We start from the raw sequence: 19,746 nt of genomic DNA on the forward strand, positions 1-19,746 counted from the left end.
GACCCGACCCCACGAGCCGCCCTCCGCCGCCTCTGCCCCTCACGCTCGAGGCCGCCTCACGCCGCGCACCGCCTCGCGCAGCGCTGAGCTCCGATTGGCTGCGCCTCCGCTGGGGGCGGGACCGAGGGAGAACCGCGGCCAATCCGCGCCGCGATGGACGTTTCCCGCGGGGTGGGGGCTGCGCGCAGGCGCGGCGGGGCGGGGCCGGTGCGGGCGTGAGGGAGGGAGCGAGCAGCGGGAGGGAGCGGGTGAGGCGAGGGTAGTCCCGCGGTATCCGCGGCGCCTCGCCTTCCAGCGGGTTTTCCTTCAGAGAGCGGCTTTCCTTTTCCGCGGAGCCCCCGTCCTCCTCTCCGCCCCTCAGACGAAGTCCCCCGCCGCCCTCAGCCCGCTCCCGGTCCCGCCGCTATGTCTCTCGGCCAGCGCCTGGCCCGGCTGGCCGCCCACCTGCAGGACCCGCGGAAAGTGGCCGCGTTCCAGCGGCTCTGCGGGGTGGAGGGGCCCTCGGGCTGGGCCGGCGCGGAGCAACGGGGGCCAGTGGCGAACGGTGGCCCCGCGGGCGGGCAGGCGCATCCCACCGGGAACGGGGCCGTGCCCGGCGCGGCGGGAACCCCGCGGCGCTGGAGGAGGAGGCCGCGCCGAAACTCGCTGACGGAGGAGGAGGACGGCAGCCAGGAGTTCGCCACTCGCAGCCACGTCCTCTACTATCTGTTCAGCCTGGGCACGGAGCTGGGCAACGAGCTCTTCTACATCCTCTTTTTCCCTTTCTGCATCTGGAATTTGGACGCCTGGCTGGGCCGGAGGCTCATCATCATCTGGGTGTGGGTGATGTACCTGGGGCAGTGCACCAAGGATGTGATCCGCTGGCCGCGTCCTGCCTCGCCGCCCGTGGTGAAGCTGGAGGTCTTCTACAACTCCGAGTACAGCATGCCCTCCACCCATGCCATGTCGGGCACCGCCATCCCCCTGGCGCTCCTGCTGCTCAGCTACGGCCGCTGGCAGGTAATGCTCACACCTCCGTGTCCTCATCCGTGCGCTTGCCAGCCCCGAGGTGTAACCATGTGGCAGACCTGATTCCTCCTCGGGAGGGGAGGTGGCTGAGTTTGGTTGGGAAAACGTCCCATTCGTACCTTTTTTCCTTGCCTCACTCTTAATTTTTTTTCTGTTATTTAAGCGAGTGCTCAGGTAATGAGAGGTGTTCTAGTAATTCTGTCTTGTGAATGGAAGTTGTGCTGGTTTTGGGGATTAGCTCAGCACGCATGAAAAGTTCGCGGTAACAATCTGCGTTTTGTTCCGATGAAGGTTATTTTCCCAGCTTGTCCATTTGCGCAAAGTTTGGATAAGCATCTAATGCTTTTACAGGCATTTGGTTTTATAGAGTGAGAATTTAGTGGAGAGCCAGTAACTAAAGGGCTTCTTGTTGATCCTTCTTTGCTTCGAGTACTTGTAGCGTCACTGAGTTGTAGCTTTAGCCTTTTCTTTAACGATTTTATTTTCATTAACCACAGCCTGGAAATGATCCTGGTATTTATACTTTCAGGAGGTTCTACAATCTATCAGTGTGTTCATAATTAGCAGAAACTGATAATCTATGATATTTTGATCACCTTCATTCAGCAGAATCTCTAAAATCTGGCTGTTGCACTTGGGGTCAGTAGATAAGTTAAAATAACACTGTTGATCGTCTGGTTTACGCAAGCAGTGGCATGTGCTTTGGCGTTGGCTGCTGGAAGTACGGCAACAGCAGCAGCCCCAGAGAAAGCACATCCAGCTCTAAATCACTGCACCACTTTCAGCAGGAGCTGAGAGAAGGCTGTCCCAGGTGAATGTCCAGTGCAGTGTTTTAAGAAGTTAGGCAGTAATTAGACTCTTAAGTTGTTCGTGTTTACTAATCCTTACTGTAATACCTGGTTTAAGGTGGATATTTAGTCATGTCGGCAGAGAAAACTAACTCTGATCCTAAGCTTCGTGCAGGGGCTTAACTCTTGTCTTCCCAGTTACTGGTAGCAATCACCAGTTGTCTGCTGGCGCTGCCTGACACTTTGTGGCTCTATCTCAGCATCTAGAATGGGTGACTGAAAGGAATGAGATGATTAAGGGTTAGAGATTTTATTTGGCCTCTCTAACCAAAGATTATTTATCTGTTTCTGCAAGGTGAATGCATGTGCCCAGAAGGAAGCTTTTAGGCATTCATATTTGCTAGGAAAAGGTGAAGTACTATCTGCTGGAGCTATGCAGTCATAATAATTACAAATATATATATATATTATAATAATGTCATTTTTTGAGTGTTTGAAATAAATATTTGAAGTTTTGCCACTGAGGTGCCTAATCCTCAAAGTTGTTTTTACTAAATGACCAAAATCTATATATATTTGATTATTACTTGTTAGATGTGTAGGGCTGGTGTCGGTTGGAAGCACAAACTGGATTTGTACTTCTTTGCATGTGGGAAAGCTCATTCAGCAGTGCCAGTCGATCAGCTTTGCACAGACCGATGTCATGTGTGCAGAGGGGAGGCCGTCTCGATGGCCAGCAGCAAACAGGGTGTGAAATGGTGTTTTTGCCAATGAACCGAGTTCGATCTGTGGTTTGCCAACCCTGCCGCTGCAGTCTGTGAAACACTCTGCTAATTGACTAAACATATTTACCATGAATGCATGGTGAGAAATCATAAACATTCAGCCTTGTTATTCATGCTGGACCGTGCTTAAGAAATGCAGAAGCAAAGTGTTTGAGTCTTGATTTCAATTCCTTTTTCTTAGAAAACGAGTATGAATAAAAGACCTCTCTGAAACCAACTTCTGTCATTTCAAAATACTAATGTAAAAAAAATCACTTCTGATTTTTAAATTATTTCCATAAATTAATCAATAATTAACCAGTGGCATGTCAAGAGTCTTTTCATTAACCCTTCATCTGACACGTCTTCTATTCTCCCTGTTTTACTTCTGTTGAAAGGGAGTAAAACCTATTTGACATCTTTTTGTCATGGAAAATGGTGTTAAAGTTCTGACTGACCTCAGAAGTTCTTGGAAAGCTATTAAAGATAAAGAGGTTTTTAGTATTTTTATTAAATTCTACAAATTTACTAGTAGGTGCAGGTTGCTGGATTTAAACCTGTTGGTTTAACCTTTTTCTGTATATATTTAGTATAAAGAATACTTACATATACTTATATTTAATATAAAGAATATATTTAGTATAAAGGACACAACTATGAGCTGGGCATTTAGAATTTATTTTAATAAATTGGAGCCTGGTTGTGGTGAGACAGTGTTGGGATCATAGTGGAACGAGGCTGAGGATGAATTGAGGCAGATACAGGTGTAACTCTCTGCAGGGACTTTTACTCTGGAATACAAGCAGCTTTGAGTTTGTCCCTTCGAAGTTTATACTAAACCAAAGAAAGCTCCTCTTGCTCTCAAAGATGTTACACCAATGAGGAGGCAATCTCTTTCTTGTGTGGCTTATTTCCAGTTTGCTTTCAGTGATCTATGACTTCCTACTATTGTGTAATAGTTCTTCTCTATCAAAGACAATCTATTTCAGTCTTTTTCTTGAAGAAAATAGAGAACAGAGAAAATGTGCTTCTATTTTTCTAGGTGTGGCCCAGATTTAAAAACATGTTTGGATTCCAGTAGGATTTTTTCTAAGCCTGTTGACTTTGCTTTTCAATTTTTCAATGCCTTTAAGCAATTCTGTTACAATTATTTTATATAGTATTCAAAAGGATTTTTGACTGTAAAATGAAAATACTTTCTAAAAATGCAATAGTTCTATTGTTCAAGTAAAATATTTTCAGAGATAATGTATTTTAAAGATGGTTTTGGAAAATTATCACAATTAGAGACTTTGGGCATAGTGAATATTCAATGAAAATGTCTTTAAGACAGAAGTGAGTTCCATATTAGGATAACTTTCATAGTAGCTAACTGTTCTGTCCATTGTATCCAAATTTTTCAGTTTCTTCTTGTATTATGAGAGCTTGCCTGGCACTTTTCATTCTACTTGCATAATCCATGTTCATTTATTTAATGTTACATTTCTGCAGGGAAAACCATTTATTTCAACAATACTTCAGTAACCATGAAATATAAAGCTCATGTCAAAGACTCATGAGAATTTGGGAGTGTTATAAATGTTGAGTTTTTTTTCCCACCCCTATCTTTGAAGTGCCGATTCCCTGAAAGAGGAGGGCAAACATTTAAAAGACAGTGAAGCTATAGATCTTGATACAATGTAGGAAAAAGCAACCTTTATAGAATTGGGGAAAGCTTCCTTTCTTTGAAGTCATGACAGTTTGAGCCAGGCTGGCTTATATCATGTCCCAGATGGGGTGAGGATGAGATAGTGTGGACTGCTAATTATCCACAAAATCTCCAAAGGCTCAGGCTGAGACTACTGGAAAAAGGTTTTTTTGTATTTTATTTGATTATGTTGAACTGCTGATTTCAAATAGACACCAAGATGTATTTTATTATAAATGGTCCTTGATTTGGGATGGTACCTGAATGTGTCATAACTCTGATGGCTTATTTTGAGGAGGAAAAAAAAATATCAGCCCAGGGATACAGAAAATTCAGAAAAATAAATATCAGAAAATACAGAAAAACAAATATCAGCCAGGGGATACAGAAAATTTGCTTCTCTCCCAGAGTTCCTCCAGGATGCAGCCTGGCTGTAGCAGTGGCTGTCTGCATTAGGAAATGATGGGTTTGCACTCCTTCCTGAGCTCTGCATTAATGAGCTCAGTGAGGAACTGCTGACTCTCACTGTAGCCACCGAGCAAACTTCAGTTGATGTTCAGCAGGAGCCCAGGGCCTGGGTTGATGAATAGCAGGCCTTTAACTGTTTTAACAACGCTGATTTACCTTCTGAAGCAGCTCGTGGTGCTGAATATGACAGCCTTGTCCTCCCTGGGTACCTGTCTGGCAGTGTTTGATATGCAAAGCCTGTCATCAGTGACTGCCTTTCCACCCTGCTGCTGCTAATGGTGACCTGGATAAACACCACTGCTGAACCTGCAGTGGCTGCATCTGTTCTCCAATGGCTTCTCTGATGCACTTTTCATTTCCAGTTTTCATTTACTCAGTGCTCTTTTGACTCTCTGTAGTACCAGTTGTGTAAGACTCTTATGTGGTACCACGTGAAACTCCCTTCCAGAATTCTTTTCATCTGCTCTGTGACTTTATCAGCCAAGGCTGCTGGATGTAATTAAATGAGATGGGTTTGACAGGATCTGTGTTGGGATTTCAGGGAGGTCTGCATCACTCTGTGGTTCTGACTGACCCCTATTGAAGATTACCTCTAGAATTGTCTGCCTGTTCTTTCATTTCAAAAGGCTAAACTCTCTGATCCCCGCTGGAAATAGGGAATAATTGGTTATTGGGGATGAATAAACAGCCTAATCACAATAGTGCTACAGTGAGAATTTTGCAGAAAGGGGCACACCCTTGTTTTAAATGTCTGTCCTTGGTGAAAGGCTTGCATTTTCAGTAAGATTGATGTAGTGATAAACTGGAAGCTACACATAGAAAGCCATCTCTTACATACAAAGTCTGTGTGCAGAGCAAGTGCAGTCCCTTCAGAGAGAGACACATCACCCCTGAGAGAAGCCCAAATGGACCTTTGGCTAAAATACTAAAATGTTGAGAAGAAATGCTGGCAAAGAGATGTGTGCATGCTTGTCTTAATTGGTCTTCTTGAACATGTTTCCTAAACAGTCAAACAAAAACTCTTCTGACATGGGAAGCACAACTGAAGGGATGATCTGAAAACACAGAATTACCCACACAATGATTTGAGAGAGAGAGAGAGATGGGAATTTGGAGGGTCAGCACTGGCCTTGTCTTGTGTGTGTGAGATGTAAGGTCTTCCATGGGCCATATTAATGCCTGTAGTTTGTTTGTAAAGGAAACTGAAAAAAGTTGGTTTTTGCAGGTGTTAAAAGTTTAAAAAGAGCACAGCCAGTTCTGACAAATGTCACTAGGGAATCTCTGCCAGAGGAACACAGCAGCCTGTCTCATTAGACTCTTGTTGATTGTCATTAAATGTATTTTTCAGTTTTGCCCAAGCAAATCTTTAATTAATGTCAAGGGTCTTGGGGGAAAGCATGTGAAAACAAATGCTCTAAGGTTGGATACAGACATTTTGATGAAAAGGTATTCAAAGGAAATACTTCTCAAGCAGTTTCTTTTTCTTGGTGCGTTGTACACATGTAAAAGCACTCCTTGTTCTTTAAATAGGGTGTGCTGATTAAACTGAGAAAACATTATTTTGCAGAAAAAATGTAGTTTTAGGTACTGGGGCATAAACAGAGCAAGCCATAAGTAATTCTTGCTAGCTGTGTTTAGAGAGGGATTATTTTTTTAATGACTGCAATGAAAAGAAATAACAAGCTAATTCCTATTGTTACTCCTCAATTTCTTTTCAGATTAGGTGTAGCAGAAAATTAAATGTTTTAACTTACTTCAGGACTGGCATTGAAAAGTTTATCTTGGAATTTTAAAAAGAGGTTCTTGTAGTGACATGTAACATTGAGGTTTTTATCTCTTGGTATTAATTTTGGTCAGTGCAAGAAAGGGGAAAATCATTGATAAATGTAGCTTAATCAGTAGTATTTACCACCTGGCCCATTTGAAAGAGTTTGTTTGTTTTTCCTAAAATGACTGATGGTGGTCTCTCTTTTCTAACAATCCTCTTCTCCCTTTTCTTCTGCTCCCTTCACAAAATCATTTTTAGGCTGTGCTTTTGGAGCTCATCTGTCCAGCCAGGGTGCTGGAGTCATTCCCATAAACATTGATTATAGTTTTTCATATGACTATTACCAGTACATGGCCCAGATACCTTATTAAAAGCTTGGTGCTGCAAGTGCTGCTTGGATTCTTTCTGTGAACTTTAGCCCAAAATAATTGTCTCAAACTCAAGTTGAACTTCTGAGTTATGATATGATTAAAAAAAGATCATTGAATATTTTTGTGTAGAACACAAAAAATATTAGGAAGTTACTTTTGTGGGTGCTGGAAACTTCTCCTGGGCTTTAAAAAGGTAAAGAAGTGAGCATTTAGTGTTTTTTAATAGTGTTCCCTTATGAAAGAAGGAATTTTTGACCTAGGTCAAAGCTTTTAGGACAGATTGTTTCCTTATAGGCATTTTTAAACAATGGTTATGTTATTAAGACTCTTGGCAAAAAGATCAAGGAGCAGGAGGAGGATAGGGGAGGGTTTTGTGTGTGGTCCAGTCAGAAGTTTGCAAGCCTGTTTTGGAGGATGTAGTGGAATTTTCTATAGGATGGGAGTTTTCTTTTAAAAACATAGGACATAAAGTTCTCAAAGACTTACTGAGAGTATTTTGACTGCTGTTTTACAAATATGAATTTAATTCAATTTCTTCGATCAAAACAAGATTCTGGATATGGGAGCAAAATTGGGGTCTGAAACACAATGAGTAGTTTATTCAGTCAGTTTTATCCCTAGCTTTACCTTAATAGGTAAGTAAAGAAGTAAAGAAATCAATTAACTTCTTAATTTTTTTTAAATAGTGTGCTTATTGGTTTGGGGTTTTTAAATGTATAAAAAAGAAAGCAGTATGTAGTTAAAAAGAAAAAAAACACACTCAGAATTGCTGAAGTGGTATGTTGGCTGTGGGGAGGCATAAGGAGTATTTGAGGATATACGTGAGATGGTCTCAAAATGAGGGCATGGAGACAGGGTTTGAGATGTTTGTGTCCAAAATGGGCTGCTCCTGAGTATCTGACTGAAAGTGATACCAGGATTGATCAAGATTGATGATACATCAATTCTTTTATCAAAAAGAGCAAGCTGAGAGAATGAAACCTGGTTTCTATGTCTACCTCTCCCAGCTGTGATCTCTGACAAGCTTCCACATCCTCATCTGGAAGGACATGTGATGCCAGTCTGCCTTCTGATGCCCAAATGAGCAAAACCAGCAGTGAATCAGGGAAGAGGGTAGAATTAAACTTGTGATCTTCTGTCATTTGTGCTTCTGTAGGTCTGATCTGGCATGCCAGGAACCATGGGACTAAAACTGCTGGAATTCAGCTGTCTTGCTTAATATCTCTCATTAAAGTAGAGACCCAAGTCAACACCATAAAAAGTGCTTCTGACTTTCTTTTTTGAACACTTGATATAAGTTTATATTTAAATTTTCACATCAGTCTTTCATAAAATATGCCTGTTTTTAAGTAGAAAACCTAGTAAAAGCTGGTTTTTTTCTTTGAATATTCATTTATGATTTGGAGAGGAGATTTTTGAAATCCATTCTCATAAAACAGTATTATTATAAGGCTTGCTGGTACCTCAGCCTTGCAGGCAACAATTTGGAAGTGAGTTTATGGCATCAGCTTTTTTTACAAGGATCCAGGTGATGTCCCTGTTGATGGTGTGACTCGGCAAGCTGCTGAGCTCAGAGGTGTGTGGGAGTGCTGATATTCTCCTTTAGTCACCTTGTGCACTTAGCCCTGTGTGTGAGGACCAAACACATGCTTGTCTCACCACCTCAGGGCAGATTTTGAAGCAGGTGCTACCAGTTTGGTGTTCTGGGAATTCTCAAACCCAGTGGCTGCTTTAAAAGGTAGGAGTTAAAACAGGCTGAGGAGGACCCAGGGTGTTGTGCTGCGTTTGTGATCAGTACTTAAAAGAGGCCTGTAAGAAAAATGGGAGCCAGCTCTTGTGGGCCTGTTGTAATGGGAGAGGGGGTGATGGTTCTAAACTGAATGAGGGTAAATTTAGATCAGATGCAGGGAGGAAGTTTTGTACTTCTGGTGAAACACTGGCACAGGTTGCCCAGAGAGGAGGTGGATGCCCCATTCCTGGAAGCATTCAGGGCCTGGTTGGGTGGGGCTCTGAGCAACCTGTTCTAGTTGAGGGTGTTGAAGCTATTCTACTATGTTTTGCTACAGAGAAACTAAACTAGCCCATGTTCTCAGATGCTTTAAGGGGTATTTATTCAGAATTAGAGTGAGATATGACAGAGCCAAATAATCTTTCCAAAACATTCTTCAGAGCTGGAGTTGCTGTTTCTTTCTTACTCAAACACCCCTCCCCTGTGAGTTCCCTGACAGCAAGCATCTCTTCTGTCATTTTCAGAATTATTGTAGTCTGCCTCCTCTTTACAGTCACCTGCTCAGGACTCTTAAAACCAGACTTCTCACCTAACTATTTCCTTCATACTCCTTGTTCTCAGGATTTTGCTGTTTAGCTGCTCTAACCTCTTCCCTGCCCCAATCCCAGCCTCTTACCCACAGTGTCATGAGCAGCTGCTGAGCCCTGCTGAGCCTGGCACTTTATTCATCTTCCTGCTAAAGCTCCAGCCTCTCTTTCTGTCAGATACTGCAGAAACAGGACAAGTCTTTATTAAGGAAAAGCCTTACCCCTAATTGGGCTCTGAAAGCACAAAAGATATGTGTCAGGAGACAAGGATGGACATAGGGTATCAAGTGATGGCAAAACAGTTTGAACCTCGAAGCTGCTCTTGCTTCAGAGGCCCCAGGGTACAGCTGTCCCTGCACATGCAGCACTTCTGCTGGGGGAGTCCTGTGAGAGTGCAGGGAGAGTGTGTGGCTGTGCAGGCCGCCTTCCTCCTACCCTGAGACCAGTGGCAAAGGGAGAAGCACAAAGGGGCAGAAGGATGTGGCTGCACTTGTAAGGTTCCAAAAGAGCTGCTTTTGTGGCTGCTGTAGCAATGTTGGTATCTGATAACTCTGCCGTCCTGTGTGAGTGTGAGAGTTACTGAGGCATTGCCAAGGATTAGTGGAGTTCTGAAAGGCAGGAAACTGAGTTTGCTCCTTCATCATTGCAGTCAGAAGTGAGTCACAAATATACAGTTCTGTTTAGATCCAGTTTGTAGATGAATGTGATAGAAGCAAAGACAAATGTTGCTACAGGAAATAGAGTTTAGTCTAGATGGAACACAACTAAGAGCTGTTTAGTATTTGTTATGTTTGTGTTTAGTATTTATTTTAATGTGAAATCTGCTTCTTATGTGAAACATAAGCTTCCTGATTTTCTCTTAGTTCAAGAATGTTATTTATTTTAGTTTTGTTATGCCAACATGGTCCTGGAGTTGGGAATTCAGTGATGGTTGGAAAAATACAGAAGAGTGATAATCCTATCTCAAACCTTTTACAGAAAGATTGATTTTGGAACTTCAGTGGCCTTCACAGAGGACACAGAATGTGCTCCAGTAATTTTAAAGATATTTTATTGAATTTGCTGGATGTTCTACCCTTCAGGTTGCCTATGAAAGGAACAAGGGAAAGGGCAAGAAAACTGCCTGTAGATTTTGTTCCTAGGTTTGAGCATATCTCGCTGCCTGTTTATATTGAACATGTTTATTGTAGGAAGAGAAGCAATTTTGGAAACTTGCCATTTTATCTTGTGACTGAGTCTTTTATAGAATAGTGGCAAAAAAGGAAGCTGTATCCTGTCTTGTACGACATTTTGCAATAGTGGGGAAAGTATTTCTTACTGTGCTGTAATATGTAAATTAGCATAGTTTTATCCAAACCTGAGAAAGTTAAGAAACTATGTTTCTATACATGATATGTGCTTATTAAAGCAAAGTATTTTATTTCTTCCTGGTAAAGAGTCCTTATTAATTAAAAAAAAGTAAGAAGGCAAAAATAATTGGAAGTAATTATTATGATTTTTGTTTAACAAATGTGGCTTGTAGGAGGAAATTTATGTGGGTTTGGAAAGAACAAAAAAGATTACTGTTTTAGGAGTTTCATGCTGATGCCCAGATATTGAGTCAACAACTGCAGAAGCCCTAAAACAAAGAATTGAGGAAGGAATTGAATTTCTTTGTAATTTTGTTACAAGTTCCTTTTTTTCAGGAAAAAAAGTGAAGCCTCGATTCTGCCAGGGTAATTGCTAACAATACAAATATGTGATGGAGCTGATTCACCCAGTGTAAAACTGTTGCAGTTTAACACACTTGTCTCTGCCCATGCGGTCAGTTTGGGATATCAGAGCGTGGCAAGACAACTGCTACAGAGATTGAGACATTTCTTACTGCTTTGAAAAAGTGATCAAAGCACTGAAATTCATATATCCTGAATGCAAAGAAAATGGGGAAGATTGAAACTTTGACTTAAGAATTTATGAAAAGCTGCTCTGCTAGGCCTGTGGAGGCTAGGGCAAGGAAAAGGGTAAACATCAATGACTTTAACTGGAATTGATTATAGAATATTCATAGAGTGTTTTTTTCTTTATAATTTTTTGTTTTCAAATTCTAATATGGTTTCTGCATTTTTCTTCCCTACCAGTATCCCCTTATGTTTGGACTGATCCTGGCATTCTGCTGGTGTTCTTTGGTTTGCTGTAGTCGAATTTATATGGGAATGCATTCAATTTTGGTAAGAAAGTAATCTAATCTACTGCTGAATTTCTGGTTTAATCCTGTTCTGATTTAATAAACTTCTATGACATTGAAGGTTTTACAGTGCAATAATTATATACAGATGTATTTTTTGTAATGTCCTACAATACAGAAACAGAGGAATTACATTTCTTCAGCACAGAAATTGACAAAACAGTTAAAAGTGTCTCTCACGCTAAACTTATACTTGTCTTTTATAAACTCAGTCCATGGTTGAAACTTAACAGGTGTTTAATGTCATTTTTTAGTGCAGAAACTGATGACTGCTCTAAAGTGTAGAGTAAATTTTCCTCTACAGAGTAGAAATCATTTTGCAGAATGAGAAAGTGGCTGTTAAAGTTCATTCCACGTCAGCTGCTCAAAGCATGTGCATTTTGGAGTGCCACTCTGCATGCTAGTTTCATTTACCAGAGTTTTTAAATACAGGTAACAAAGTTGTCATCTTTGAAAAGCAAACTCATTTATTAAACAGGATTAAAACTCCCCAAACTGAAACACAAGTATAGGCAACGTAGAAATGACAAAACAAGAACACTACAAGTGGTAATCACAATGCAAGACTGCTTATAAGGGTTGCTAAAGGTGTTTGTTAGGATCACATGCTAGAAGAAAAGCTAACAGACAGAAAAGGGTAAGTCTGCTAGGGAGTAGAAAAGCTGGTAGATGAGCACAGTGGAAAAGGAGCATGGGAAAATAATGCAGCTCAGAAAAACTAAATTACATTTTTGCATCAGTAGTTAGGAGTTTCCAATCTAAAACCACTCTGTCAAGGATGATGTGATGGACTGATAGTTCAGTTGACACAAAATGTCATAGAACAAAGTCATGCCAAAATAGAGACTGAGCAGACAGAGCCATTTTGCAGTTTCACGTCTGAATCCTCTGCAGAGTTTGAGGGAATACAGTTCACCATGTGGTGCCTGCAATGTACATCAACCACAGTGCCTGAGTTTGGGGGGAGTAGGTAGCAAATAGAGCAGAAAGGGGTTTTTTTGTTGCTTCTGAAATGAGCAAGTCTGATGTTTATATCAGTCAATTTTAGTAGAGCTTTTATCAAGCTTTCAATTAGTGGAAGCAAATAAAAATGATTCATTGAAGCTGGAGCAATACAAACTCTGCTGATTGAAGTCCCACCTCCTGGCTCATGTGGAAGAGCTGATAAGCATGAAAATGAAGGCAGGCTACTTTGTAGTGCTTGGATTGCACAAATTCTTCTTTAACAATCAAAGGTGACAAAAGTAGCTGAGAGTTCCATGCAACTGAGTGATCAGTTAACTGAAATTTAATGCTGAAATAAAAAATCATTGGGTAACCTATTCATTAAGAAAAGACCTTTAAAAACTGAAAATCAGTTAGGAAGCCACAGAAGTTATCTCTTCCTCTCCTTTAATATTTGGAAACAGTTCCTATCCTTCCAGCATTGTTAATTCTGAAGCTGGAGTGAAAGTTGAAGCTGCTCTAGTGCCTGACTGCAGTGGTCCATGACTGCTGCACCAGCTGCTGCTGCCGCCAGTGTTGGGTGTTGGTTGGGACCCAGGCCCTCAGAGCCACTGTTGAGCTGTTTCAGCAAACTTAAGTTGGCAGAACATATTTAGCTGAGCTGGATTTGTGCTGACTGTAGGTTGGAATGCCCTGGCCCTGGGCAGGGATCAGTGTTGCCAGCAGAAAAATCATAGAAGAATCACAGAATAGTTATGGCTTCAAGAGACCTTTAAAGATTATCTAGTCCTAGCCGCCTGCATCAAGCGGGGACATCTTCAACCAGAACAGGCTGCTCAGAGCCTTGTCCAATCTGACCTTGTATGTTTGCAGAGACAGGGCATCCACCACCTCTCTGAACAACCTGTACCAGTGCCTCATCATGCTCATTGGGAAAAAAAAAAATCTTCCTTATATCCAGTCTGAATCTCCCCTTTTTTAGTTTAAAACCATCACCCCTTGCCCTGTTGCAACAGGCCTTACTAGAAAGTCCAGACTGCAACTTCAGTGAAGGATCCTTTAATCTGATCAGGATGCAGGTGATTTGTTAATAAGTGAACAAATGCAATTCCTTCCCTTATGTTTAACATAAGAAAGATTTCATCCTTTAAAAGGTAAAAGATGGGAATCCACAAGTTGCTTTTAACACCACAGCAGCTAGGCTTGAATTCTTGTTAATGTAACTTGAGGGCTTTTTTAAAAATAGTTATTTAACTGAAAGCTTATCTTTCTCTTCAACAGGACGTTATTGCTGGATTTCTGTACGCTATTCTTATCCTGGTTATCTTCCATCCAGTTGTGGACCTGATTGACAACTTCAACTTAACTTACAAATATGCACCCTTAATTATCATCAGTCTCCACTTGGCGCTGGGCATCTTCTCTTTCACCCTGGACACGTGGAGCACGTCACGAGGAGACACAGCTCAGATCCTGGGCTGCGGTGCCGGCGTGGCCTGTGGCTCTCACGTCAACTACATCCTGGGTCTGCAGCTGGACCCTCCTCCCCACACCCTGCCCTTGTCCCTGTCCTCCCTCACCGTGACTGTGTTTGGAAAGGCCATACTGCGCTTGTTGATCGGGGTCATCGTTCTGTTGCTAACAAAAGTGGCCATGAAGAAAGCCACGATTCCTCTGGCGTGTAAAATATTCTGCATCCCGCAGGGCGACGTGCGGAAAGCCCGGCAGCGCATGGAGGTGGAGCTGCCCTATCGCTACATTACCTATGGAATGGTGGGCTTCTCCCTCATGTTTATTGTCCCTTGCCTCTTCCATTTCATTGGTCTTTCCTGATGCAGTCTGATCACTTTGGGTAGGGAGAACTGAGCTAATTGCTTTTTTGAAGAGGTCACTAGTTTGCTAAGGGAAGGCCAGCCAGCTTGGATTTAGCAGGGCCTTCCTATTAACAGCAATACAAAGCAAGCAAAGCATTTAAAGGGCTTTGCACATCTCTGGGGATGGTTTAGGGCCAGCAGTCAAGCATCAGTCCAGGAGAAGTGCTGACCTCTGTAAATGCTGTTTTTTGGACTTATTGCTGTAACCAAGTCTGTGTGTGTGTGTGTGATGCAGTGAATGTATCTGGGATGGCTGCCAGGCTGTACCTGTGTACACTGACACTTCAGCAGGTGTGTCTGACAGCTGATCAGAAGGCTCCATTCATGATCTGTTTGCCATTTCATGGTAATTAATTCAAGTTGTTGGACCATAAACTGTTACATTTGCTTTCTTCTGTTCTTTCCTGAAGTCCTGCTTCAAGGTATTTCAATTAATAGGGATTTTTAACGGACCAAACTCGTAATGAGGGTGAATTTTTCTAAATAAACAAGCAAAAGCCTTTTTCTTTAGCCCCCTTTGCAGAGAAAAATGTCTGTATTAGCATTGGTAGATATCACTAGAGTATATATAATTCAGGTACTGTATTTTATGGTTTAATAACTGTGCCTTTCTGTTGCTAAATTAAGAAATGCCATATATACTGTGATGCAAAAACGCCTAATTTTATGGAAAATCCTACGTAATTAGGCAGATATTAAAAAATGTTAATTGTCCATGTTGCTGACATGGTCCAAGTTAACCAGAATGTCCAGTTTTTACTGATCAGAATTGCATAAATGAAATGACCCAGGAATTGTGTCCTTGAGCTCAAGATATTGTAAATGAACAATAGTCCCTTTTGTAAGTATTTTTAATGTGTATTGTAAGTTACTGCAAGAGGATATATTTTTCTGGAGATTGTTTATACAGTGGATGGATATTCAAAATTAATTATTTAAACATATAAACAATAAAAGCACCCCATTCTGCAAAGAAATGGGCTTCACTTATTATTCCAAACTAATCTAGAAGGACCACTGCTTTTAGGTATTTGGTTAGAAAATATTATTCTAGAAAAATTTGTATTTTTATGCATTAACATACTATATTTAAATGTGATGATCACTTTTACCTGATTTAGATAGTTATAAGACAATGTAACAATTAAAGTAAACTTGTAATCATTCTGATTGACAGATTGTGAGGAGTCAAGGCAGTATGGTCAACGCATGAACGGTTTGTGATGTCTAAATTTGGCAGGATTTTATTATGTGCTTTTGAGCTTTTCATGATCCTTTTCCCTTCAAGTGTAATTTCATGTGCCTTTTTTCTGTTTCATTTTGTCTTGTTCATGTGTTGCCTGATCTGTTCTTTCCATGTCAGGAACACTGCAGGAAGCGCTGTCTTAGTGTCTGAGCAGACACAAATTACTTAATTTTGTATTGTACTTGTTTCGCAGGAAAAGCATCATTTGGTTGGCAAATATGGTGATTAGATAGAATACAAAGCCTACATTTCTTGTAAGCAGTATTTGGTTTTAGAAGGTTTTTTGTGTTGGAGATCTCTCCAAGCTGTTAATATGGAGATTGGAGATTGACAAAATTAACTTCGCTTTCTTTGAAGCAGATGAGGTTTATGGTATGCTGGCACTGGATGATGTGAAAAACTCCACTTTTCTGGTGCATTTCTGCTGTGCATCCTGAATGCACTGCTATGAATGTATTCAAACTGAGGTATCCAAAACTGAGAGTGTTCAACAACTTCCACAGCTGAAAAGACCTTACCCAGTAGAAAATGGTTAGCTTGTTTCAGTGTGTATTTCTGGATTTGATTTTTGTGTCCATTCTTCTTTTGCAGTTCAATGCAGAATGTGCAGTAAAAGGTAAAATTGGTTTCTGGGGTTTTGAGAGTGGGATTTCCACTGATCTGGCTTCACACACCAAGATAGACATTAAATACATAGCTGGGGGAATGTACACAAAATGCCTTATGCTTAAAGCCCTAAGCAAGTGGTGTAGTTTCAATTATATTTAATTAGTCTGAGGACTGTTAAAAATAATAGGATAACTTTCTCTGAAATTTAGAGCATATTCTCCTTAAATATCCTAGCTTTACAGTTTATAGCAAAAATGTTTAAATTCTAGCACAGAAAAGGTAAGTCAGTAAAACTATTTTTTTAAGGTACATATTGGACTTGTAGAAACCAAGTTTACATCATAAAGAGCATAATTAAAGTTGTATTTTCTAGCTTGCTCTCTTGTAGTATTGATGGAACATGAGATGTACTGTGGAGGATCTGGAAGGGGTGAAAAGATCACACAGAGCTTTCAACAGGCTAAGGAAAATTGTACTGCAGCTTATTCTACTGTCATAAATTTATTTTTTATATTTTTATACAAGACATTGAGTAAGTTCAAAATGTCGTGTTCCATTTTCCACTGCCCAGGAAATGTCCATCAGAATGTCTATACAGCATCTTCAGCAACTACTTCACTGATGTTTACATGAGAAAAAGTTCTACTGTTCTGTTTTCATGTTTTATAAGGGGTTAGGCTTGAGAGGGCAGTTAGCACAAAATGTCATGTGAGTACCTTTAGAGGATAAAGAATTACAGACATGCAACTGCTCAAAAATCCAAGTAAAGTATTTGTATTGTAGTATAATTTTGTTTACTGATAAGCTAAGGTTCCTTGGAATTGGGCATAACAAACAGCAGGTAAAACTGGAGCACTTTCTTTGCCCTAATCTATTCTTAAACATAAAAAGTATTTCTAGTGTGAGCACCAGCTGGTACCAAATTCTTTATAAATAAAGTTAACATAGCTTTAAGAGGTAGTCAAATGTCTTTCCAGCAGGAAAAATGCTTGAAAACCTTTATGACGTGGTGCAAAAACATCCTGCTAGTGAACTCCCTCAGTCCCAGAGAGAAATATACTTCATAGAACCAGGTATAAATGCACACTTGCTACAAAAAGCTGCAGGCTAAATTTGCCTTTTTTAATTATTGTGTGAAATAAACCTTTAAACCAACAGGCAGGTAGAGAGCAGTTTGACACAAAATTCTGTTTTCCAAGAGGCCGAAGAGATGCAAATTAGTCTGAGACTGCCTTAAACATAGGAGCAGGATTTTTTCTGGCCTGGCCCTCACTCAGAACTGACATGTGCATCTTGGGTGAGTTTTAGAATCTGTTATTTTGGAAAAATGTTTCATGTTGATAAAAAAGCATTGCTTTTGCTTTCTCCTGTGTGATCACCTCTGAAGCTGTTGGGTCTGAGCAGGAGGTAGAGGAGTGACTTGCAGGTAAATTGGCAAACCAAAGGGAGTTGGGTTTTCTTTATTTATTTGGACTTTTTTAAGGTTATGTACAGCATTTCTCCTGGAAAGAAAAACCAAACAGAAAGATGCATTTCTTTTAAAATGGCATCTCCAAATGTGATATGTGGCTTTTGTGTTGTTAATTATTTTTCTTACCAGAACAGTGTTAAATTGTCTGGATATTAGAAGCTAATATGTTTTCTTTTGGTTTTGGTTTTTTTTTTGTTTTGTTTTGTTTTTTTAATTACTGCTCTCAGTATTTTTTACTCCATTTTTTGCTTATTTCTGAGAGAGTGTCCAGAACTTCTGTCAGCAATTGCTACTTATGTGAAGATTGTAATTTTGAACTTGTAAATAATTAAGGGTTGTTAGCTGAAAAATATATAAAAACAAATCTTTGCATGCTGTAAGTAAATACATCTGTTGTGCTAAAAGTTGTTTCGGTTTCAGTATTTGCTTTCTCAGTAAAAAAATCCAGTTTTCACAGACATTACAGAAGATATTTAATAATTCAATGGTATGAAGGGGCATTGCTGTCAAACTCCTGCTAATTTTACTGGGAGTTCTGCACTTGGTTCCTTCCGCAGGACACTGAGAATGAAGCCTGAAGGGCAAGTGCTGACCTGTGAGCAGGCTCAGTGAGTGTGAAGTGACTCAGCTCTAAATGTGATAGCCTTGCTTTTGGGTGATTTTCCTTGTTAAAATCACACTTAGCCCTGTTTTTGTGAGATTGCTAAAGGGGTCAGCTTGGAAGTCCATTCTCTGTAGGTGGAACTGGCTGCACATTTCTAACATTTCCCCCTCTGTACCATAATTCTGTGAATGAAGAGACCCCAGAATAAAGTCAGTAGATAAAATGAGAGGAGAATTGATTTCTTGGGGTATTGTGACTCAACTTACTGTAATTGGTTCTTGAGTGGTTCTTTGGTCTAAAGTAGAATGTTTGTTGGTTATATAATTTATTTCTGTGTTCTACAAACAGCTTTGAGGAAACTTAACTTTTTTGTGGGAGGAAGTTGAATGACTTCTTGCCAGACCTCATTCTGCAGGAAAGATAAAGTGGCCTTTTGTTTCAGAAAAAAATATATGAGCCTGTTATAAAATTTACTGCAAATGATATATTTGTCAAATTGATAGATTAACTGGGTCACTAACATCCTTGTTCTTGCAATACTGAACAAAGGCAATGAAAGCTGAATTTGGAAACAAAATGTGATAGTGTGTGGCAGAGAGGACAAAGCACTTTAGGTGTTCTCTAAAAAGCAAGTATCACATGCTGGTTTTGAAGCAAATTTAGCCATGCATTAGAAAAATTTCTTTGCACTCCATTCTGTACCAGAAATTATTTGCATGTTGGTGAGAGGCCTTGTAAGGAAAGAAAGAAAAGCAGGGGGTGCTTGCAGTGTATGATCAGTAACTGTTCCTGTAGGATCAGAGGAGAAGAGAGGGTACCTGGGATAACAGTACCTTAAAGATACTGACTAGTAAATGTAAATAATTCCCATCAGGTTGGAGAATTTTATGAGTCACTGAACTTTGACTAAATTAGTCACTAAGTTTGCCCACAAGTTTATTTTTGTTAGAAAGTGTAATGAAAGATAAGAGTGATATTACTGAAATGGAAATTAGCTCTTAAGACAATTCTAGATGACTGAAGTATCAAAACTGAAAAAGATCAGTTCAGGAGCAAGTAATGGGAACAGTAAGAGTAGAGTCTGAGGGGGATTTTGTATTAAACTTAATGCACTTAAAAATTATGCCAAAATTTGGCCTACACTTGATTTATATGAAATCTGTAGTACCATATAGATATATATATTAAAAATATTGTGTATTGGATCTTAATTTTTTTAATGTATAGATTCTTTTTTTTTCTGTTTACTGCATTCCCTGATAAAAGGAAGTTGATAAAATACAAACCAGCATTGTCTGAAAGGTAAGGCTGTATGTTAGTAGCCTTTTGGGAAATAATGCAGTTGTAGCCCAGTCTTTCAACCTCTTGGAACTTGATTTAAAATAAAACCCAAACAATTGAGATGCGAGCCCTAAGCTGAGGATCATATAATGTTTGCTGTATAATAGTGTACAACTGATGTTTTAAAAATTAATACATCAGCACTTTGTTTTACTCTTATTAATGATTTTGTACTCATTGTACACTTCCTGAGTTGTCAGTTTAGCTTATATTGACTGGTAACTGAAGTGTCTAACTTCACCTGCAATGTGTGGGTAATAAA

The 19,746-nt window shown here is 40.1% G+C and overlaps 1 protein-coding gene across 1 annotated transcript; it reads left to right on the top strand.

Moving 5' to 3' along the window:
• Positions 1–206: 206 nt before the first annotated feature.
• SGPP1 (sphingosine-1-phosphate phosphatase 1) lies at positions 207–19,746 on the top strand. Its single transcript, XM_030950357.1, has 3 exons — positions 207–999; positions 11,288–11,377; positions 13,621–19,746. Exons 1-3 carry the CDS (start codon positions 406–408, stop codon positions 14,170–14,172), a joined length of 1,236 nt encoding a protein of 411 aa, XP_030806217.1. The 5' UTR covers positions 207–405; the 3' UTR covers positions 14,173–19,746.

Source organism: Camarhynchus parvulus, chromosome 5, assembly GCF_901933205.1.
Source record: "Camarhynchus parvulus chromosome 5, STF_HiC, whole genome shotgun sequence".
NCBI lineage: Eukaryota > Metazoa > Chordata > Aves > Passeriformes > Thraupidae > Camarhynchus > Camarhynchus parvulus.